The sequence below is a fragment of the Cricetulus griseus genome, chromosome 3, assembly GCF_003668045.3.
Source record: "Cricetulus griseus strain 17A/GY chromosome 3, alternate assembly CriGri-PICRH-1.0, whole genome shotgun sequence".
Taxonomy (NCBI): Eukaryota; Metazoa; Chordata; class Mammalia; order Rodentia; family Cricetidae; genus Cricetulus; species Cricetulus griseus.
Genome location: NC_048596.1, coordinates 163,582,501 through 163,605,790, shown reverse-complemented (window position 1 = coordinate 163,605,790; position 23,290 = coordinate 163,582,501). Strand labels below are relative to the sequence as shown.

At 50.3% G+C, this 23,290-nt stretch overlaps 1 protein-coding gene across 2 annotated transcripts in view; it reads left to right on the top strand.

The window, feature by feature from the left end:
- Positions 1 to 6: 6 nt before the first annotated feature.
- The window catches only part of Znf423 (zinc finger protein 423), a 295,757-nt gene continuing 272,473 nt past the window's right edge, over positions 7 to 23,290 (top strand). For both annotated transcript variants that reach the window (XM_027405520.2, XM_035442574.1), the window contains exon 1: positions 7 to 190. In XM_027405520.2, coding sequence (XP_027261321.2) covers positions 151 to 190 — 40 coding nt within the window. In that variant the 5' untranslated portion in view covers positions 7 to 150. The remainder of the gene's footprint in view (positions 191 to 23,290) is intronic.

The window sequence follows — 23,290 nt, the reverse complement described above, 5'->3', positions numbered from 1 at the left end:
CGCTCCTCACGGACGCCGCCGACCCGGCTGCAAAAAACAAAGTTTCCGAGAGGCAGGCGGAGGAGAAGGGGGAGAAGGGCTGCCCGGAGCGGCAGGGGGCGGCGCGGGGAGCCGGCCGCGGACGGCGACGGAGCGCCCGGAGCCCCGGACATGTCCAGGCGGAAGCAGGCGAAGCCGCGCTCGGTGAAAGGTGAGCGAGCGAGGCCCGGCGAAGGCGCGAGCAAGCGAGGAGGGAGGGAGAGAGCGAGGGAGGAGGGACCGACGGGCGGGCAGGAAAGCGGCCGAAGAAAGAGAGAGCGAGCGAGCGAGCGCCGAGAGGAGGAGGCGGAGGGAGGCGGAGGCGGAGGCGGAGGCGGAGGCCGCGGGCGGGAGGCGCCGGCGGCGGGGGCAGGACGCACACCCTGCCCGCCGATCAGCTCCCTGCCCGGCGCCGGCTCTTGCGGGGACCCGAGCCGGGGGGCTCTGCATAAGGGGCCCTCGCGGTTCCTAGCGCGCCGGCCCCGGGCCCGCGTGGCCAATCAAGGGGTGCGGGCCGACTTGGCGGGGATTGCGAATCTCGGCGGCAGCATGGGGAAGGAAGAGGCGGTGAGGACGGGTGCCCTGGAGGCCGGCAATCCTTCGTTGGCCCCGGGCCTCGCTTGCGTTCTTCCGTGTCCTTTTGGTCACTCGGGGACGCGGAGAGAGAGCAAGTCGGGAACCCCCTCCCCGCCTCGGACCCAGGCCGAGCTCCCGGCCCGGGCCCCCGCACTTCCTGCCGGCTCTTCCGAGGCCAGCTGGGCAGGGAGACTCGCCAGGAGTTCATTGTCTGCCGCGCCGGCGGGATGCTGGTCCCCAGGGGAGCGCAGCGGCTGCTGTGAGCGCCCCTCGGAGCAGTGCGTCCGGTACCACCCCGGGCAGTCGCGCTGCGGGCACCCTGGCTGCCTTCCGTACTGAGTCCCCAGGGTGCGCACGTTTGTGGGGAGCTATAGATAGCCGAGTACACACATCCCCCTTGCTTTATATTTCCATGGAGAGCCCCAGGTTTGAAGGGACCCCTAGAGAGCAGTTGCCTCGGGGAGAAGCTACTGCGAAGGCCTCCAGGTCCTCCCTGTCCCCTTTCCCCTCCCCTGCTAGCTTCTGCAGGCATGGCCTGCTGCTTTGTACCTATTCCAGTCTCTGCCTGGGCTCACTGGGAGACAGATGATAGAGGAGCAGGATATGAGCAACCGTGGAGCCCGAAGTCCTGAGGCCCTTGTCCTGGTCCAACTCCCTTGATGACCTCTGGCCACAGCCCAGCTCTGCTCTGAAAAGTTCATTTCCTGGAGGCCTGCGCGGGAAGGCGTTAGGGCCGGCTCCCTTCCTGCCAGTCTTGCTCCTGGTTGGAATAGCTGGTGCTGAATCTGCACCACGTGGGTTTTGAGACCCTTGACTTCTCCTTCCTTCTAAGGCCCCAGGAGAGTCAGGGACACCTGGCCCCACCGAGACGCTCCCCGTGGCCTTAGCTCTCAGCACCAGTTCCTTTCTTTTCATTGAGAGAAGTTGCTTGAACACCCTGTCCAGCTTCTCCATCTCTGAACAGCCTGACTTGCTTCACAGAATTAGAGGTTCCAGAGAGTTCTGATTGTGGGACAAGGAGGCCATAAGAGAAGACTCCCAGAAGACGACAGGGAAGAGGACACTGAAAAGAAGAGCAGTTTGAAAAAATATTTGATTTCTTTCCGCTTTCCTCGGTTAACTACTCAGTTCTTGGAGAGGCACTTAAAGGAAACCCAGAAGAAAAGTAGAATTGAAATTGCTGGTTTTCTTTAAGTTGCAGTTTTCTTTAACCAAGGCTGTTGATTTTGAGTTAAACCTATGTATAAAAGGAGATCTGTGTGTGCACTTGTGTGCACTTGTGTGTGTGTGTGTGTGTGTGTGTGTGTGAGATGCACACCTATAATCTGGTCTGTGTCTGCAAACCTCTTATTTTAGAAGGCAAACCACAGAAAGCAAAGGTAGGGCAGATCACAACAAACAGATGGGTGGGTGTTTCAGAACTGCCTGAACCAATTCTAAATACACTCTGTGGATCACAGCGAAAGACTAGAATTGAGCTTCAGCCTTTCATGAAATGAGCCTTGAAATGATTTTTAGTGAGTGTCTTTCTCTAAATGTATGTGGTTATGCGTAGCAGACAATTCAAGTAGTGATGGGCAGAGACAGCAAAGTGGCAGGCAGACCAGCGGAGGTGTTTTGAGAAGTTCTGGAACATCAGCCACACATTGATTTTCCATCCTTGGAGTCCGAGGACCCTTGGCTCCCTCTGGACTCTCTCCAGGGCTCTTTTTCAAAAGCTGCTCCAGCCCCTTTCAGTACTTTGCCTTTATTACCTTTACTGAGGTGAATAAGGTGGAGACCGGACCACCTATTAAGAGAGGAATTAAGGGAGAAGATAATTTGAATAGATAAGAATTACAATAGGTGAAAGATTTATTGCTTCTCAAGAACAGCCCCTTCAGTGCTCAAGTGTGGACTGTTCCACACCAAGGGTTTGAAACACAAGGTCCTAACCTTTAAAGATGCTTGAAGGTGCTTCTTAAGGAACAGCCGTCGCCTTTTACATTGTATTTTATTTTACTTTAACTCTATTGCTGTGTGTCAGAGCTGATGTAGAGGCATTGTGGATTTCCCCCAGCTTGGCTTATTTTGCTGTGAAAGTCGCTTGACGGTAATTTGTAATTGATCTCGGAAATATGAAAGCCCATAGCAGGAAGGAAAGACAGAAATGTAACAATTTTGAATGAATGCTCAGAAAGTGTGCTTTGAAAGCATGGGTATTGCCTGCTTTGAAAATCAAACAGGCCTCAGGGGTCACTTCCCACTCTGGACACAACCTCCCTCTGGAGTGGGGTCACTTGTCCCCTCAGGATGTTTGTCCTTCTTTGGAAAGCTCAGCTCTATAGGGAGGATGCCCAGCAAATGGGAAGGGGGGGTGCCGAGGCAGGAGGGCAGAGAGTGACAAGCCTGGTTTTCAAAAGCCTTGTGATTTTGTTAAAAAAAAAAAAAAAAGCCTCCACCCACCCATATCCGCAAAATGTTACAAAACATTTTCTGACCGATTTTCCTTTTTTTTTTTTTTTTGTATGCCTGTCCTGGTGGTGTGGTCCTGGTGGTGTGGTGGTTGCAACAATTTGTTTCCTTTGATGATTTTGGTTGTCCCATTGTTGATGTTATTTTGGCCGATGATAGGAAGGCCAGTTTGACTTATCCAACCTACCCAGCAGGCTCTTCTTCATGCATACACCCAACATTGAACAAACTAGGCCCAGCCAGCCCCCTCCATGCAACAGACCTCGTGTATGTATAGATTCATTTGCCCCACAACTGTCCATCTAAATTTTGAGGAGTTAGGGATTAAATTCATTTTGGAGAACACTGTTAGGACTCTCAGTTCTCTTGTGCACTTTCCCACACAGAGGAGTGGTTCATTGTTTGTCCATACAAAGCAACACACTGGTCACCTCTCTGTCAGGTGGGTGACCCTAATAATTCCTTCCCTTCCTACCTGTTTCTTGCTGCATTTCCCAGCTGGGTCTCAAATAGGGAACAGGAATATGTGAAGGTGGCCACCAGGAAGGGCAAGGAAACAATGTTGCAGATTCCTTAGCTTTCTCTTGGGTTCAGCCTCTGCATTTAATCACTAATATTTAATTCCTTCCACACCAATTAACTTCACCAGGAAAGGTGCAAAGGAAGGGTCTGGTCTTTCTAGAAAATATCCTTTCTAGCCAGCCATGCCCTGTTTAGGTTCTTACACCCTCCCCTTACAAAAAACCTAATAAAACTAAAATAAGATAACCATGTGCCACAGGGCAGGAGAATCTTGCTCAATGTTAACTGGTAGGTGTCTATGTGTATGCAGCAGGAACAGGTGCAAAATCAAAAAACTTTGCAGTCATAAAGCAATTCAGTAGACTTAGCCAGCCCTGGCAGTGCTGTGGCATGTTCTCGGAGGCGGAGGGGGACCACAAAGGAAACTGGGCACCGCATCTTAGAGTGTAGCGTTCCTAGCTGGAGACAGAAAGGCTTCAGATCTGGTTCAGTGTAATAGAAAGTTGCAGCAATTGAATATCGGTAGCCAGCTCTTAAGGAGGTGGCTGTGGAATTCTTCCCCTGATGGAGATTAAATAGTCTGCAATGTAGATGCAGTGATTTCTCTTAACTGTTCTGGCTTCTCATGTAAACAAATCTGGGATCAGCAGCTCAGGTGAAGGCTTGCCTCCTGACTAAAAGCAATGTTGGAGTGCCAGTGGTGGTGGGAGAATGAATGACCCTCCTCAGTGCATGGCATTGTCTAACCTTCATTGTAGTTCTTGCACATCATCTTGGAAGCTTAAAAGAGCACCTGTTGTTTCAATACTGCTGGCGGCTGATAGGCTTCTGAACTTAGAACAAGGTTGTGTCCACTTTCCTCACTTGCATGTGAAAGTGAAAACACTCTTGTGTAATAAACCATGTGCCTTTAAGAGTGGATCAGCTTATCAGACTATTGCAGACTGCCAATTGTTAAAGATGACAGCCACTTCCTCAATCAGTTCTCTGTTATCAACTTGATTGCATCAAAATAGACATAATAGGGGCTGCAGAGATGGCTCAGTGGTTAAGAACACTGGCTGCTCTTCTAGAGGACCCTGGGTTAGTTTGGGAAATCCAATTGTCTAAACCCTGTCTCACAATTGTCTGCAACTGCTGTTGGACCACAGTTTTTGGTGTCTTGAGGGCTAAGAGGGGTGGGTTAGTTCTTATATGATCAGATAATATGCTCTCAAAATTCCTTACTGCTCAATGCTGATTTTAAACCTGGTGTTTTCTTTGTGGTAAATCCTTGTAAAACAGCCTGGAATCCTTGGGAAGTCATAGTCAGCACCCCCCAAAAAAATTTAAAGAAGCATTTTAAAAATCAAGGCTCAGAGCTGGGTGTTGGTGGCGCACAACTTTAATCCCAGCACTCGGGAGGCAGAGGCAGACGGATCTCTGTGAGTTCGAGGCCACAGCGAGTGCCAGGATAGGCTCCAAAGCTACACAGAGAAACCCTGTCTCGAAAAACCAAAAAAAAAAAAAAAGAAGAAGAAGAAGAAGAAAAGAAAAGAAAAGAAAAAAAAATCAAGACCCAACCAAGCCATGGTAGTGCACACCTTTAATCCCAGTACTCAGGAGACAGGCAGATGGACCTCTGTAAATTGGAAGCCAACCTGGTCTACAGAGCTAGTTCCAGGACAGCCAAGGCTACACAGAGAAACCCTGTCTTAAAAAGCCAAAAAATAAAAATAAATAAGTAAAACCAAGGTCCAAGAAATAGCCTGATGGCTTACTGTTAAGAAGGCCTGCCACCAAGCCTGGTAACCTGAGTTAAATTCCTGGAACTTACATGGTAGGTGAGAACAGTCTCCTGCAAGTTGTCCTCTGACCTATACATATAGGCTTGGACATGTGCACACCCACACATATACATCACACAAAATAAACACATGTGAAGATCAAAGCCCAGGAAGCCATCTTGGGGTCTCCCCAGAATGGACCATGCTCTGTACTGTGTTCACACACCAGCAAACTATCTACCCACAACACAATCCCATACCCAGTGGTCTCTTCCAATATTCTATGTTGCCTCTTCAATCTGCTGTGTTCTAGCCTCAAAGAAAGCCATCCAGATTTGCCCCCGTCTCTCCAGTCATACACACCCCACATTCCCACAGACTTTCTTCCATCGGGTTTCCATGAGTGGAGATAATGACTTTCTCTTATCCTTCAATCCACAGCAGGGCTGGATCCAAGCAAAGGTAGGTAACCTTGGGGTCAAAGACAAAGAGGACTGACCACTTTCCTCTCTGGTTCCCTCCCATCTTCCCAAGTCAGATCTCCCATCTCCTCCTCTGTGATGTCCTCCCAGAGGACCCAAAGTCAGATAAGCAGAGCAGGCTCCCAGTGAGAACCAGCCATTGGCAGAACTGTGTACTCTGTCTGTCTATCTAATTCCAAAGTCCACTGTGAGCTCCCAAAATGCCTCTGAAATGGCCATCTAGCTCAGGCAGTACCAGCCATCCACTGAATGAGACAAACTAGGTGACTCGGGTCTTAGCATTCAAGGGCTGGGGATGTGGTTCATTAGGTAGTTCTTGCCTAGCATGCATGAAGCCAGAGCGTGGATCTCTGGCACCTCATAAACTAGTGTGTTGGTAACATGTTAGGTTGGTAATCCCAGAATTTGGAGGGTAGAGGTGAGAGGACCAGAAATTCAAGATCATCCTCAGCTATAACTCAAGTTCTATGCTAACCTGGAATACCTCAAAGTATTTTTTGAGACCCTATCAAAACAAGGCACCCCATGCCCTTATGTCCAGCCTCTCTATGTATTCCCAGTGGAACGCAAACACAGCATAATAGTGTGGTCTCCAAGCTTGCCTTCAAATAGGTTATAGTCCTTGCTGCCCAGCCCTGGGCAATTGACTTTACATCTCCGTAAAGCTTCAGCTTCCCTCTCTGTAACACACGAGTGACCACAGTACCTGCCCATAGGTGTCTGTGAAGCTTGAATTGATGTGGCTTGCTCAGAACAGTCCTGGCCCCTAGAAAGCACGCAATAGAGTGCACTGATTGTGTTGCTGTGCACAGCCCAAGCTGCTGCCTCTGACCTCCTTAAGCCCCGCCCCAAAGCTGGGGACCAATCTGTGCTCCAGGACCCCAATGCTCCCTAAGGTGCACATCTGGCCTGCGGTGAGTCTTCAGCCCACCACCCACCACTGGCCGGCACCCTGCGGAGGTCGCGACGCCGCACCCGCCGGGCCTGAACCTCTGAGGCCTGAGAGCGCCGGGATCCTCTGAGTGGCGGGGGCCCACCCAGAGACGCGCGAGCGGCGCAACCCGCGCCTTCCCAGCCAATCCCCCGCCGCGGTCGCTTTGTGCCAAGCCCAGACCCTGAGTTACTGCGCCGCAGCCATGGAGCCCTCAGCGCGGGGGGCAGCCGGCGCGTTTCCAGAACGGCGCCTCAAAGGAGTCCCAGGGCCGCCTCCATGGGCAGGAGGGTGGGGACCCCAAAAGAGCCACGTTCCCAAGGCCACCAGGCTTTCGCTGATCGTGAAACAGAAAGACCCCCCGGATCGACGGCCCTGCTTCATTCACCTACATTTATCCCATCCCCCTACCTCACCATCACCACTCCCCTTTCCCCCAAATGCTCTCCCACCCCCATTTCTTGCCCTATCCATCCATGACTTCTTCCCTTTCAACCACTGCCTCACTGTCTTCCATCCTTGCCCTGAGGTCCCTGGACCCAGATCTCTGAGGCAAATCCACAGACAGGCTGCAGTGGGCCCAACTCCTGCCTCTTGTCCTGTAAGTCTCTGATGTTCCCCAACCAATGCCCTTCCCCCATCAACACCACTACCCTCGGGTCACAGCCTGGCTTGGAGAAGGGCCGGATTCTGGGCCAGGCCTCTGAGGAGACTGAGGAGCCTCCTGGCCTCATTTCTCCATCTGTCAAATAAGTCTGGAATTCAAGTCATCAAGAGACAGAGCTTTGTCTCTAACCCCCAGGGGTTACAGGTTGGAATTTAGGGAGAGGCAGTCACTAGCTCCAGGGGCTCTCCAGGGAGAGGGTGCAGGAGGAGAGCGGTGTTTTAGAGGAGAGAGATGGAAAGAGGGGTAAACTGTAGTCACCTGGGGTGGAGGCTGCAGAGTGATGTGTCCCTGGGGACCTGTGTGCAGTGCCCAAGTTAGTCTTTACACATACTTTGTCTCTCACTGAGGGATTAGCCAGTCTTGTATACCCTGGGAAGTTTCAGGCCTTTCCTCTTTTGCTTTTGGGTCCCTCAGTCCTGAAGGTCACTGGATGAAGGGCAACCTTGGATTGAAACTCATCCTTTTTTTTTTTTTTTTTTCCAGACAGGGTTTTTCTGTGTAACTTTGGCTGTCCTGGAACTCATTCTGTAGACCAGGCTGGTCTCTAACTCACAGAGATCTGCCTGTCTCTGCCTCCTGAGTGCTGGGATTAAAGGCGTACACCACCACCACCCAGCCTGAAGCTCATCTTTACATGTTTCTGGTATCCTTAATCTCATCCAGCCTGGACTGGTACACTTTCCCTCTCAGGGAGACCACTCCTCCAGCACATCTGGGCATTGAACTTTAATCGTAGATCTGTCTGGCTCCCTAATTTAGCTGTGGTAGTCTTGGTTCTGCTTCCTAGAGCTACAGTCCTTAGTTCTCAGAGCCAGTCCTTTTGAGAGATGGCATCATTCACCTTGCCTTATTCAGGTGAGAGACTTCATTGAGATGTGGACACACTGTTGGGTGTCTGGGACTCCATAGTCATTGAAACATGACCTTTATGTGGCTGCGTGGGTTGTGGGTCTGAAAACCTGTGACTGAGCCAATACATTGGTTGTTGAAGGAATACATATGAACAGGTAAACAGTGAATTAGTAGTGAATAAGTGTGTGGGAAGTATGTAAATGAATCAATCAGAGGACGAGTGAACAAGTGAGAGGGTGGACTGCTGGGGCACACATTGTCCGAAGGTTGGAGCAGGACTTCCTGACATCCATACCTAAGGCAGAAGCCTCCTTCCTCCTTACCTCCCAGCCTCGGCTTCTGCTGAGTGAGGGCTGTGAGCTTTCTGCCTGCTGAAGCTGGGAGTGGCTGGTGCCATTTTCTCCCTATTCTCAGTTCTCTGTAGCCACCATTTCTTGTTCTCCTCACTTTAGAAATGATAGCTTAGTGTGAGATTTTTATAATAATTTTAAGTAAAGTGGAGTGCTTGACTGAGCTCATGGTGCCCACACTGAACTGCCAAAGAAATATAGGGACCAGACTGGAAATGCTTGGTTGGTTTGGGGCTAGCCAGGGTTCTACAGTTCAGTCCTACTGGGGGCCTCCAGGACCCTCCTCGTCTCCAGGCTTTGCCCCAGGAGCAGTGGTAGGAGTGAGGTGTGAGGTTGAAACCAAGAGGTGGGAAGGAGAACATGAACAGTAATGACATGTCCTGTTATCTAGAATAGAAAAGAAAGACCCCTTTTTCTGAAAGTCAACCTGGCTTCTATCGTGGGAGTGAGGGAAGTTATAGAACATACTCTGAGGCCTTGGGCAAGACAGTTTCTTGATTGTGTCTGTTTCCCTACTAGAATAGGACAGAACTAGTTGGATTGTTACTGTATGGAATGCAGTGGAATTGAAACCAGAGCCTTGCACCTAGGGCTTTGTGCATGCTAGGCGAGTGCTGTACACTGTGAGCTACATCCCCAGTGCTCTCTCGCTTTCTCTCCTCTTTCCCTCCCCCCCTCTCTCTCTCTCGTGATGGTATTGCTATGTAGCCAGCCAGGCTGGCCTTGAAAATGAGATCTTCCTGTTTCAGCTTCCAGAGTGTTGGGGTTATAGGTGTGTGCCACTGCATACAGCCTAGGTATAGTTTTTTAATTCATAAAAACATGAAAAGGGGGAAACATAGGAAATTTTGGCTTTATAATAAGGTGAGCTAGGAAGAGAGAGTCAGGTCTTTTTTCAAGTTACCTTTTTACCTTCAAGTGACTAGTTGGTAGTGATGAGTCCAAAGGGACTGTTTTAGGGAATTCTGCAGTGAGCAGCTGATCTTGTCCTGCTCTCCTGCCAGTTTGGAGGTTGAGGAGTATAAGAGACAGGAGAAGATGGCACAGGGCTTGACAGTGGTGTGAGTACTTGAGATGTATGACAGTGTTGGAGTTTGTGGGATGCTTGTGCGGGCCATGTGGACACCTTTGACCCCAGAGGCTTGGCCAATTGTCATTGAAACTGGTTCTCTGGGTGCCTTTTCCATCCAGGGATGATGAGGGTGGGGAATGACCAGGTCATACAGGTGTCCATCCAGAGCCATGGTTAGGACATGTGTGAGTTCATCTTTGTACAATCCCATCCCATTTGTTCCTTCACATAATCCTTGTCACTGAATGATTTCTGTTTTGGAGACATGTAGACCGTGGCACTGAAATGCCCTTTCCAAGGTCACTCAGAAGAACTAGGATTCGAGGACAAATCTTAGCCAGCTCCAGGGCCAGAGCCTGTGGCCACCAGCTTTATAATCATACTGGCAGCCCTGGAAAGCAACAGAAAATATGACTTCTCCAGGGCTGCAGATGCCTCTGGCTCTGCAGGGACAGGAGTCAGTTCTGCTTCCTCTCGTCTATAGAATGCTGCCTTTGGGGCTGGCTGTGCTCACCTCTTCAAAACCAAGTAAAAGATTTCTGAATCTCAAGATAACTTCATTCTCTTTCTTTCCTAGTGACAGTGGTTGTCATCATCTCACCAAGACTTTTTCCAGGGTGCATTTATACAAGACAACTGTAACATCTACAAATGCGCACAGATAGTATCTTCTGGGTTTCTAGTCTTCATTGCATAATTAGTTTTTTTTTTTCCTTAGGCACCTGAAGTAGTAACATTACCTGGAACCAGAATTTTTGAAGACAAGGTCCCAGGTTTTTTTTTTTTTTTTCTTTTTAAGCTTCCTGTAAATTGAATGTACACCCAGGGCTGAAGACTGTTAGCATGGATGTTACTACCTTGTCAGTGTTGTAGATCTCCACACCAATAGCCAGAAGGCACTGGAGTTTACACATAGCCCACTGCTGGTGGATATGTAAACGCCTCCAGTGTTTTGCTGGGAGCATTCTCACAGATTTTTGTGTTCTTGTTTGAGCATTTCTTAGTCTAGATCTCTAGAGGTGGGATTGTTGGGTCGAGGAGTATTCACTTGAAAAATTGTGTAGCTATTTCCAAACTGACTTGCACCATTAACTGTTATGTGAAGACTGGTTTCACCTCATCCTTGCCCAAACGGGTTTTCTTTCCTCTCTTTGTTTTTGTTTCTTTTTGCCAAACAGAAGTCCAAGAACTCACTTGTTTTCATGTATGCTTCCTTTATTAGTGAGGTTTCTAATTTTTATGGGCACCGCTTAGGAGTGTGGGCATTGTTTTCTCTCCCTGAGTCCTTTGGTCCCGTCTCCATCCCTCTTTTCTTCCTTCTCTCATATTCATTCTTCCTCATACATCCTGAACATCTTACCTAGGTGAGACTCAGCCTGGTTCAAAGGAGGATTCAGAGGAGACCAAGTAAAAGGCATGCTGGGAAAGGTCTGAAACCCTGACTGATGGATTAGACACAGAGCAGAAAAGGGAGAGAGAGGAACAGGCCTTGGGCTTCGTTGGGCTAGACAGAGGGAATTCCTTTGATAGGCGAATGGGCAGAATTCAGCATTTTACTTGTGCCTTGAGGATGGGATCACACCACCAGGAGTAGCTAACATCTAATGAATGCTATATGTAGACAGACACAAGCTGTGCCTGTCATAGGGTCTGGATGTCCTTGAATCTGGGCATTCTGGTTTCTCTGTGTAGCCTTTGTGTCTTGGATCTTGCTTTGTAGACCAGGCTGGCCTTAAACCTAGAGATCCACCTGCCTCTGCCTCTGGAGTGCTAGGATCAAAGGCACGTACCACCACTACCCAACAATAATGATTGTTAATATTTGTCATGACTCCTTCATCAAGCACTCTTCCCATGAGGATGGTCAGAAGTGCCCCAAGAACTCGAAGTCAGGTGTCCAAGGTTGTACAGTACCTTGTGACAGAATTGTGCTGGTGGTGGGGGCTGGGGGGGGGAGCAAGGGTATCCCGGGAGCTTGCAGCTTCATTGACCAAGGCTTGTCTTCACCTTTTCTGAAGATTCTGACCTCTTGGTCACTGGCCAGGCACAGGAAATGTTTGTTGGGAGAGCAGGGCATTGCCACAGAATGGGCTGTATGTACCTGTGTACACAGATCTTGTGTCCCTGTGGGTATGTGTGCTTGCATTTCTCAGCATGTTTCTTCAAGTGTGCCTCTCTATCTTTGTACATGTGTGTGGGAGTCAATGTGTGCACACCTATGCACACCTGTGCAATGTGTGAGTTAGCCTCAGGTGCCAGCAGTCTGGAGAAGCATCTGCTCACTGCAGTGGTGGGCTTTGTGTGTGGCTTTCTTGTATCCATCATTCGGGTGTTCTGGAGCACTTCCTGTGTGCCCAGTGACTTGTTTGGCTGGGTCCTACTGTAAGCACAGAGAAAGAAGCAAGTCATTCCCCCCCCCCCCGGGGGGGGGGCTTTTTTGTTTGTTTTGTTTTTTGTTTTTTGAGACAGTATTTCTCTAGCTTTGGAGCCTGTCCTGAAACTTGCTCTGTAGGCCAGGCTTGCCTCGAACTCACAGAGACCCACATGTCTCTGCCTCCCGAGTGCTGGGATTAAAAAGGTGTAGGCCACCACTGCCCTGCTCAAGTCCTTTTTGATTGTTTATGAAATCATGGTTATGAGTGATATAATGCCTTTTGTGGCCAAATGGGCTTGGCAACGCTGAATTAAGCAGAGTTATGACTTCCTTAAACCTTTAGACGTTTTCTGATCCTTCAAAATGCTTGTGTGAGAGTCACTCAGAGAGCCTAGTGGCCTGTGATGTCCACTAGATCCACCACATATTGCTGGATCTTCTAATCTCAGCTTGAGTTTCAAGGCTTTTAGGATCCACACTAATGCTGGCTGTTGGCTTTCTCATTCATGCATCCCATGTGTTTACTGAGCATGTACTCTGTGCCAGCACTGCTCCAGCAAACAGGTGTGCATATGAGTTCACTATAGTTGAGTTATAGGCAGAGGCTTCTGTAAGTATACCAGTCAATAATACACTTCCTGTTCAGAAGGGAATAGCGGGAAGAAGCTGTCTGGACAGGACCATTCTGGAGGGGACGTGTGTCCAGATGACCAGGGTTTCTGATGGGAGGGGACCTGAAAAGTTTTGCCTCTGTAGGGCTGGGAGAGATTGTGGGAGGTGGCTGGGTGTTCCTGAGCTGGCATCCTGCTCATTGCTAGCAACTCCACTGACTCAGTCCGTTTTGGTTTTTCTGGTCCAATTCAGGCCCCGGAGAGACTCCCTAGGTGATGGGTCAGCTCAACGAGGGCTGTCACTAGCTTTGGGTTTAGAATTCGGAGTCTATTCTTGCGCCAGGAACTAATGTGTTCCACCCCATCACAGACACACAGGCCTCTCTCAGTAAATCAGCCATGGGAGGACTCAGGCCATGACCCAACCCTGTGAGAACCATCTAACAGATACCTCCTCTGTCTGGTCATTGCATTGTCACCAGCACCTGGCAGTGGACTTGAATTCCAGACTTATTTGACAGATGGAGAAATGAGGCCAGGAGGCTCCTCAGTCTCCTCAGAGGCCTGGCCCAGAATCCGGCCCTTCTCCAAGCCAGGCTGTGACCCGAGGGTAGTGGTGTTGATGGGGGAAGGGCATTGGTTGGGGAACATCAGAGACTTACAGGACAAGAGGCAGGAGTTGGGCCCACTGCAGCCTGTCTGTGGATTTGCCTCAGAGATCTGGGTCCAGGGACCTCAGGGCAAGGATGGAAGACAGTGAGGCAGTGGTTGAAAGGGAAGAAGTCATGGATGGATAGGGCAAGAAATGGGGGTGGGAGAGCATTTGGGGGAAAGGGGAGTGGTGATGGTGAGGTAGGGGGATGGGATAAATGTAGGTGAATGAAGCAGGGCCGTCGATCCGGGGGGTCTTTCTGTTTCACGATCAGCGAAAGCCTGGTGGCCTTGGGAACGTGGCTCTTTTGGGGTCCCCACCCTCCTGCCCATGGAGGCGGCCCTGGGACTCCTTTGAGGCGCCGTTCTGGAAACGCGCCGGCTGCCCCCCGCGCTGAGGGCTCCATGGCTGCGGCGCAGTAACTCAGGGTCTGGGCTTGGCACAAAGCGACCGCGGCGGGGGATTGGCTGGGAAGGCGCGGGTTGCGCCGCTCGCGCGTCTCTGGGTGGGCCCCCGCCACTCAGAGGATCCCGGCGCTCTCAGGCCTCAGAGGTTCAGGCCCGGCGGGTGCGGCGTCGCGACCTCCGCAGGGTGCCGGCCAGTGGTGGGTGGTGGGCTGAAGACTCACCGCAGGCCAGATGTGCACCTTAGGGAGCATTGGGGTCCTGGAGCACAGATTGGTCCCCAGCTTTGGGGCGGGGCTTAAGGAGGTCAGAGGCAGCAGCTTGGGCTGTGCACAGCAACACAATCAGTGCACTCTATTGCGTGCTTTCTAGGGGCCAGGACTGTTCTGAGCAAGCCACATCAATTCAAGCTTCACAGACACCTATGGGCAGGTACTGTGGTCACTCGTGTGTTACAGAGAGGGAAGCTGAAGCTTTACGGAGATGTAAAGTCAATTGCCCAGGGCTGGGCAGCAAGGACTATAACCTATTTGAAGGCAAGCTTGGAGACCACACTATTATGCTGTGTTTGCGTTCCACTGGGAATACATAGAGAGGCTGGACATAAGGGCATGGGGTGCCTTGTTTTGATAGGGTCTCAAAAAATACTTTGAGGTATTCCAGGTTAGCATAGAACTTGAGTTATAGCTGAGGATGATCTTGAATTTCTGGTCCTCTCACCTCTACCCTCCAAATTCTGGGATTACCAACCTAACATGTTACCAACACACTAGTTTATGAGGTGCCAGAGATCCACGCTCTGGCTTCATGCATGCTAGGCAAGAACTACCTAATGAACCACATCCCCAGCCCTTGAATGCTAAGACCCGAGTCACCTAGTTTGTCTCATTCAGTGGATGGCTGGTACTGCCTGAGCTAGATGGCCATTTCAGAGGCATTTTGGGAGCTCACAGTGGACTTTGGAATTAGATAGACAGACAGAGTACACAGTTCTGCCAATGGCTGGTTCTCACTGGGAGCCTGCTCTGCTTATCTGACTTTGGGTCCTCTGGGAGGACATCACAGAGGAGGAGATGGGAGATCTGACTTGGGAAGATGGGAGGGAACCAGAGAGGAAAGTGGTCAGTCCTCTTTGTCTTTGACCCCAAGGTTACCTACCTTTGCTTGGATCCAGCCCTGCTGTGGATTGAAGGATAAGAGAAAGTCATTATCTCCACTCATGGAAACCCGATGGAAGAAAGTCTGTGGGAATGTGGGGTGTGTATGACTGGAGAGACGGGGGCAAATCTGGATGGCTTTCTTTGAGGCTAGAACACAGCAGATTGAAGAGGCAACATAGAATATTGGAAGAGACCACTGGGTATGGGATTGTGTTGTGGGTAGATAGTTTGCTGGTGTGTGAACACAGTACAGAGCATGGTCCATTCTGGGGAGACCCCAAGATGGCTTCCTGGGCTTTGATCTTCACATGTGTTTATTTTGTGTGATGTATATGTGTGGGTGTGCACATGTCCAAGCCTATATGTATAGGTCAGAGGACAACTTGCAGGAGACTGTTCTCACCTACCATGTAAGTTCCAGGAATTTAACTCAGGTTACCAGGCTTGGTGGCAGGCCTTCTTAACAGTAAGCCATCAGGCTATTTCTTGGACCTTGGTTTTACTTATTTATTTTTATTTTTTGGCTTTTTAAGACAGGGTTTCTCTGTGTAGCCTTGGCTGTCCTGGAACTAGCTCTGTAGACCAGGTTGGCTTCCAATTTACAGAGGTCCATCTGCCTGTCTCCTGAGTACTGGGATTAAAGGTGTGCACTACCATGGCTTGGTTGGGTCTTGATTTTTTTTTCTTTTCTTTTCTTTTCTTCTTCTTCTTCTTCTTTTTTTTTTTTTTTGGTTTTTCGAGACAGGGTTTCTCTGTGTAGCTTTGGAGCCTATCCTGGCACTCGCTGTGGCCTCGAACTCACAGAGATCCGTCTGCCTCTGCCTCCCGAGTGCTGGGATTAAAGTTGTGCGCCACCAACACCCAGCTCTGAGCCTTGATTTTTAAAATGCTTCTTTAAATTTTTTTGGGGGGTGCTGACTATTGAACCCAAGGATTCATACATGTTGGACAAGTACTTTACCACCAAAGAGTTCACCACTCTTTATTATCTTTATTTTGTGTGTATGGGTATTTTGTCTGCATATATGTCTGAACATATATGTATGTGCTTGGTCCCTCTGGAGGCCAGAGGACAGCCTCAAATTCTCTGGAACTGGAGTTGCAGACAATTGTGAGATGCCATGTAGGTGCTGGGATTTGAACCCAGGTCCTCTAGAAGAGCAGCCAGTGTTCTTAACCACTGAGCCATCTCTGCAGCCCCTATTATGTCTATTTTGAAATGAATCTAAGTTACCCTGGCTGTTGGGTAACTTAGATTGTGTCCCCCTGAGGAAGGTGGCTGTCCTTTAACTTTCAGTCTGCAATAGTCCCTGATTAAGTGGTATAGGTGTGTACTGATGCCTAGCTCTTAAAGGACACATAGGTTTATATAACTCTGAATTGTGTAGTTTTAGAGGTTCACATGATACCTCCACATATCCAGGGGATAATTTGGTCATGGTCCCTCCTGCTATGCCAAGTGAGAAAGGGGGTCCCCAGAAGCCACAGACAGACCTTGTTCTAAGTTCAGAAGTATCAGGGCCATTTGCTGTTGTGAGTTGGGCTGTTGATTTTCAAGCTTCCATACCAATGTGCAAGACCTTCCTGGGGCTTATAATGCCATGCACTGTTAGGGCTGGGGATGGAAGGGAGAGACTGACACTCCAACATTGCTGTTAGCCCCTGAGTGCCTAAGCAGACTGAGCTGCTCCCATCCCCCATGCTGGATCCATGAGAAGCCAGCTGCCTGCCTGTGTCCACTGTGTCCACAGTTCAGTCTGTTTGAGTCTCACGGGGCTTTATTCTGAATGTCCTGTCCTCCTCACTGGCTCTAAGTACTGGTTCTCCAGGGGCAATGTGGAGACCTGTCTTGGGTTTTCTGAACTCATTTGACACTTGGAAGTGCTGGGTGGTGAACCTGTCCCCACCTCCCTGTGTATCTTGTCCTGCTTTATTTTCTTTGGAGAGTCCATCTGGGAGGTTTGGCCCATGTGTACAGGACGGCAGCAACAGGATATTTATCAGTGTTTTTTGAGGCCTATTGTGTACCAGCTGCAGGATGATTGCTTTATACCGAGGGGACTTATGAATCCCCTCAGTAGCCCTGTGAGGTTGGTACTAACCTGTTTAGTTGGCTGCAGGTGATGTAGCTTTGGAGGAACAGCCTAGTGTTTGAGGTCATGGTGGCTAGATGCCGTGGGCCCTGTTAATCACTCCTGAGCTGCCTTCTGCACACCTGGTGAGCCAGTGCCAACCCAACTTCTCCCCAGGAGGTGATGGCCAGCTAGGAGGCAGTGAAAAGTTCTCAACTCTGAGCTGGTGACATTGTGTCCCCCTGAGGAAGGTGGCCACCTTCACATACCTTCCTGTTCCTGGGCTGGGCTCCTGAGACTCCAGCTGGGAAGATGCAGCCTGGACAGGCTAGAGAAGGGAAGGCTAACCTAACCAGGGTGACCCACCCTGACATTTGAGAGGTTGATGGACCAGGCTGTGCTTGCTTTGTAGTGTCACGAGAACCTGGCAATGCCCAAGGCCAGCTCCTCTGTTCTGGGAATTTGTGCACTTAGAGATTTACTGTAGGAGTCCTCCTTTCTCCCGTGGCTTCTCCCACCCACCCCACTTTCCAGGCTTTGGGAATCCTTCTGGATCCTCAGGAATCTTAGATGTGATTGTTGTGGGGTGAGTGACTTCTTTTGGGATACATAGTGCGAGGTCTGCTTGAACTGTTGCCCAGGGTCTGGGGCTGGCCTATAAGCCTACATCATGTTTCCTTCCACCCTCCCCCACTCTCCCATCCCATGGGTGTATGCCCCTATGAAGAAGAGCCTGGTGGGTCAGGTTGCTCTAAGTCTTTGTCCCCCTGACCTTCCTCCCTCATCCCCCACAAAAGCCGGGAACTCTGGGTACACTCCTATGCCAGGACACTGGACCCCTCTACATTCTCCCTCCTTGCTTGCCCTCCACCCCCTCCTTGCTTGGCTTCCTGGAACCCAGGCACCCTGGAGGTTTCTGGACCATATCAAATTGCCTGGGTGGATGGATACTTCCTTTTTTTTTTTTTTTTTTTTGGGCCATGAGGAGTGGGGGAGCTTTTAGAGAGACTGGTGACTGAGCTGGGACCAGTCATGGTTGGAGACCGACCACCAGCTGGTGTCTCCCTGGATCAAACAGTGTCCCTTTAGTCCCTCCCCTGAGAGCCCTTAGACCTGGCTGCCCCTCCTGGGTGGGGATCAGCTTGGGCGGCATTTCCTGTCTCCCTTTCCTTTTTCACCAGACTCCTCAAGGATGCCACTTGGGGGACAGGGGCCCATTCCAATCCTGCTCACTGTTAAGCTGTGGCTGATTTGGCCTGGCCTAGCCACAGTCCTGCTGAACTAGGGCCCAGCATGGGCTGGGCTACTTTTGCTCCCCACCCCGATTCCACCTCCTGGCGGGACAGCTGGACTCCAGCTGGGCACACCTCCTGGTCTGAGCCAACCGGCTGCTCTGTACCGACTAAAGGGTGGGCTCTAGGAGAGGCTAAAAAGACAGGGGAAAGGCTCCTCCAAGGCCAAGGGTGGGGATAAAGGGAAGGACCAACCTGGGCAGGAGCCCGAATGAAGCCCCCACCACCTCCCCGCAGTTAATTCTGAGGTGATTTTGACAACCCTCAAGTCTTGTGCAGCCGTTCAGTCGCTCTGCTCGGACCCCCAAGGCCCACTGCACACATGGTTTTGCTTTTCCAGGCATCCTCCCCTAGTTCCCTCCCCCTGGGTGCCTTCACGAGCTCTTCGGCCCCCTCCCCCAGCCCTCCTGGGCCCCCTCCTTCCTCCTTGACCCACTTTAGTCCCCTGTTGCTGGGGGAGGGGAATGCGCAGCCGGCGGCTCTGATCCTGGCTGCCTCCCCCAGCATCCCTTGGGGCGGGCTCTGGATGGAGCCAGCAGGCTGAGCCGGCCTGGCCCCAGGGACTGGCACACGGCGAGCTCCGTGTGGCAGCCTCCCTGCCCCCTCCTTGGACAGACAGTTCTGGACAGCTGCCCCTGCCCGGGCCCCTGGGAGGCCCTGCCAGGACACGGCTCTGGTTTCCCCCAGCCCCAGGGAGCAATGGCTACAGAGGTCCCTCCCACCACTGCCTCCTTGTGGAGCACTTCCGGGAGGAGCCACAGGGCAGGGCAGTACCAGCTGAATTTCCACCCATCCTTCCCCTCCATCTCTATTGGAGAACCTGGAGCTAGGGTTGTCTTATGTGTGCGATTAACCTGTGTGACCTGGGAACTCCGTCAACCCCCTGTGGGCCTCTTCTGTATAGTGAGGAAGTTATACCACATAGCTACCCTTGACTGTGCAGAAGCATGTCCCAAGGTCTGTGCACACTACTGTTAAGCCATGCTCTTAGGTCTCCGTGTCCTGTCACAGCATTGGGAGCATAATTTCTCTGTTTTAAAGGGTAGGCTATCCCGCAGGGGTTTATGCCCCTGCACCTGGACTGAAAAATCTTGCTTCACCCTCTCACTTTCTGTGGTCCATATTGACACCTGGGCTGTTGACTCCTCAGCTGCAGTGGTATGGCCCTCTGAGGATGTGGATTCCTGCACCTTTGGGACCCTTCCTAATGCATTGACTGGCTGCAAAAAGCCTGCCCCTTTGCTCTGATAGGTGGTGGGGAAGGCCAAGTACTAGCCTGCCAGGGCTGGCACTTCTTATAGTAAGGCTTTTTCTTGAGGTCTGACATGTGACCCCCAGCCTGGTGCCCCCCCCCTTGGTGAACACAACCTGGTGATGCAGTGGATTCTGGGGTCTGCTTTCAATAGCAGGCATGGGTAGGAGCAACCAGGGATTTCCTTTGCCCTGCCCATGAGCCTTCTGCACATTGTCCCCTCTACCCTTCCTGTCACCCTACTCAGATACAAGTGTGAATAGGTGGGAGGTCCTGAGGGGCTGTTGAAATTTGTGAGGGTGCCCCCCCCCCCACAATCTGCCCTGTTTTTTTTTTTTTTCCTGGAGCCTTGACATCTTCCTTCCTCTGGGAACCTTTTCATTTTGCCATCATTGTCTTGCTGAATAAAGGAGGATTGGGAGGTGGGAAGGGGCTCTGGGAGTGAAGTCAGGCCATCTTTTCTTATTTGCCTAATTTCCTCACTCAAATGTGTCTTGTGATTAAACATTTTCTTAGCATGCTTGGTCAGGGCCAGGCTGGGGTTCTTTTCATAAACATTGGCAAGTGAGTTTAACAACCCTGTTTGTATTAGCTGGAGGTTTCATTTGCATAGTGATTGTTCTTATGAAACAGAATAATCACTTGCAGTTTATGAAACTGTATAAATACCTGGGTCTGTGTCCTTGGTGCATGCGCAGGCCTTTCTTCTCACATGTAAATGTACCCTGATTGGGGATGAAGTTCAGACTCCTGGAAAAATCTAGTGCTTCTGGTTTCTCTGAGGAGTCCAAGTTGGTTCCTTGGCTGGAGTCTTGGGCTGTGGGTGTTGCTGGTGGGTGGGGCTTGTGATGATGAAGTGGTTTAGTGACTGGTGCAATTGAAGGTGCACATCTGAGCCCCCTCCTTCTTGTGGTCTTTCCTGATGTTGGCTTAGAGTTCTTGGGATGACCTCATTCTATATGACCAGGTTATAGTTGGACTTGTGGTCCTTTGTCCACAGCTCTTGAGGGCTTGGATTATGGATTTGCACCACCCAAGCCTACCTTCCCATCTTTTAGATGGAGGCTGCAGATTGGAGGCCTGAGGATGAGTGTTGCCCTTGGATTTGTTTTGTGGTAGGTGCAGGGGTTACTGGTGCATATCAACCACCCTGCTCACTGATATGTTACGATTGGCTTGCACCATCTCCCCCCCTCACTTTTATTTAAAAATAACATTTATTTATTTTATGTGTACATATATGAATGTGTACCACGTGTGTGCCTGATGCCCACAGGATCCAGAAGAGGGTGTTGGATACCCTGGAACTGGAGTTATGGATGACTGTGAGCCGTCTTGTGGATTCTAAGAATTGAACCTTATCCTTTACAAGAGAACAAGTGCTCTAGACCATTGAGCCATTTTTCCAGCTTCTGCACAGTCTTTGAAAGAAAGAAACCAGTATGGGAAAAGCTGGAAATATGACAGCAAAATTCATATTTACTTTCTTTTCCAGTACCTAATGGATGGACCTAGGATCATGAGGCCCACTCCTACAGCAGGGCATAACTGTCTGTGGATTGCAGTCTTCTGCCCAAGCAATGGTTCTGGGCTTTTTTTGTTTTTGTTTTTGTTTTTGTTTTTTTCCCTCTGGAAGTTTCTTGTGAAATTCAGTTTTTTTTTTTTTACATTCGTTTTTCTCTCTCTCTGTCTCTCTGTCTCTCTGTCTCTGTCTCTCTCTCTCTCTCTCTCTCTGTGTGTGTGTGTGTGAGAGAGAGAGAGAGAGAGAGAGAGAGAGAGAGAGAGAGAGAGAGGGAGAGTGCATGCCTGCTTATGTGCACATGTGTGAGTCTGTGGAGACCAGAAGACAGCCTGTAGGAATCAGTTTTCTCTTTCCACTACGTAGGCTCCTGGGATTGAACTCAGGTCAACAGGTGTGGTGACAAGCACCCTCATACACTGAGTCATCTCACTGACCAGAACATCTGCTCTTGCCTTTGGTCGCTGAATCCTTTGTTTTCCTTCAGGCCCATGTCCTCTTGGCTCTGCCGTCATGGCTGTGGGTTCAGGGACCTCCTGAAAACAGAATTAGTGCATGGAAGAGAGGAGATCTGGAGAAAAAGACACTTCGAGGGGTCATAGCCTCATTCCCAGTGGCTTCTCCTTTCTAGAACATTCTTGGCCTTTTCCTTAGTGACTCATTTTAGATCATTTCATAATCTCATCCTGTGCTTTAGACTCAAGCAGCATAATCTGGGTGGGTCAGTTGGTTTAGCTGGGATGATGTTTTAGCTGATTCTAAAGAAACTTGAAATCTGCTTGTATTGAGTGGACCCAGAATAGTATCACCCCATTAAGAAATGGCTTTACAAAGATGGAAGCTGGAGGAGCGTCCTGGGCCCTTGGATTCTGGCTGCCTTCGTGGAGTCTCCACTTTAATAAAAGGAAGCAGTGAAGCAAGTGCTGTTCTCACTACCCTGCACCTCCTGATGGTTGGGGTGCTCTGACATCACCTTATGGAAGTAGTTCCTGTAGTCTCCGGTGAACCTGTTATTCACTATGGACAGCATCGGTTGGAAACCTGCTTAGTCTGGGCTCTGTGCTCTTTGGTAATACCGTGGTCTGCTGCTGTCCTCCCAACAGCTCTAAGTAGTATTCTCCTGATTGTATGGATGATGACACTGAGACTCCGTGGCCTGAGGTCACGTAACTGGTAAATGGACGGAAGCATTAGGATTTGAACCCAGGTTTCCTGGTTCTGGAGCCTGCCCTCTCAACCCTCAATTCCATGTTTTCAGTTTCTCCAGCTGCCGGGAATGTTAAATGTGAAACCAGCAGAGAAGGTTGGGCTATGAGCTCTTACCTGTCCTGTTAGGCAGGAACCTGGAGTCAAGCCCCTTTGAAGGTGTAAGCTGAAGTTCTCTCTCCACTCCACCGAGATGACCAGTGCTTTGCCCTGGAGAAGATTTCTTCCACCATCCAAGGGCTCTGGAGAACAGAGAACCTGAAAAGATCCCCTGGAGAGAGCACAGGGCAAGCTGTCGGAGGAAATGGCTGGCCAATGGGTGGTACCATTCAGGCAGGGTACTTTAGGCAGCAAGGCAACCGGCTCAGATTCAGAACAGCCCAAGAACAAGGGGTGGTTGGAAATAATAGGAGGAGAGAACTGGAGGAGTGTAGCTGTGGAATACTACTTAGTGTTATTTTTCATGATTACGTTTTATTCTGCTCAACACTGGCCCTTGTTCTCAGATTTGTTTCCTAGTAGAAATGTGTCTTAGACAAGGGGAGAGAAATCCCTGACAAAGGTGTGTCTTTAAAGGATGAGGGTGCCTCTTCTAAATGACCCCAAGGCCCCTCCTTTGTGACTTATTGATGAGAATGACATCCCCTGAATAGCCAGTCCAGCCACAGACCAAGTGATGGAGCATCACTCCTTGGAGTTAATGACCTCCGAGGACACTTGAACAAAATCTTTGTTAGGTCAGCAAGAAAGAAGGAGATGGGAAGGCTGTGGGTGAGAAGGTTCCAGAAGGACTATAAGTGCTTCTGCCTTTTTTGCATGTAAGGTTCTAGAATACTGTCTCCTTCCTCCATGCTGTGCTCCAGCCCCACCCCAGTCCTTTCCTCTGTGCATCTTCCCCTCAACAGGAACACACTTTCTTTTCCCCCAGACCCCTTCACAGTCTTTGGAATCAGGCCTTTCTGCACAGGTGCAAGGCCACTCAGCAAGGCTTTTCAGAGTACCTTGCTAGCCTGGACATGGTAGGGCTGCCATCCATCTCTCCATCACTTTCCTTAATG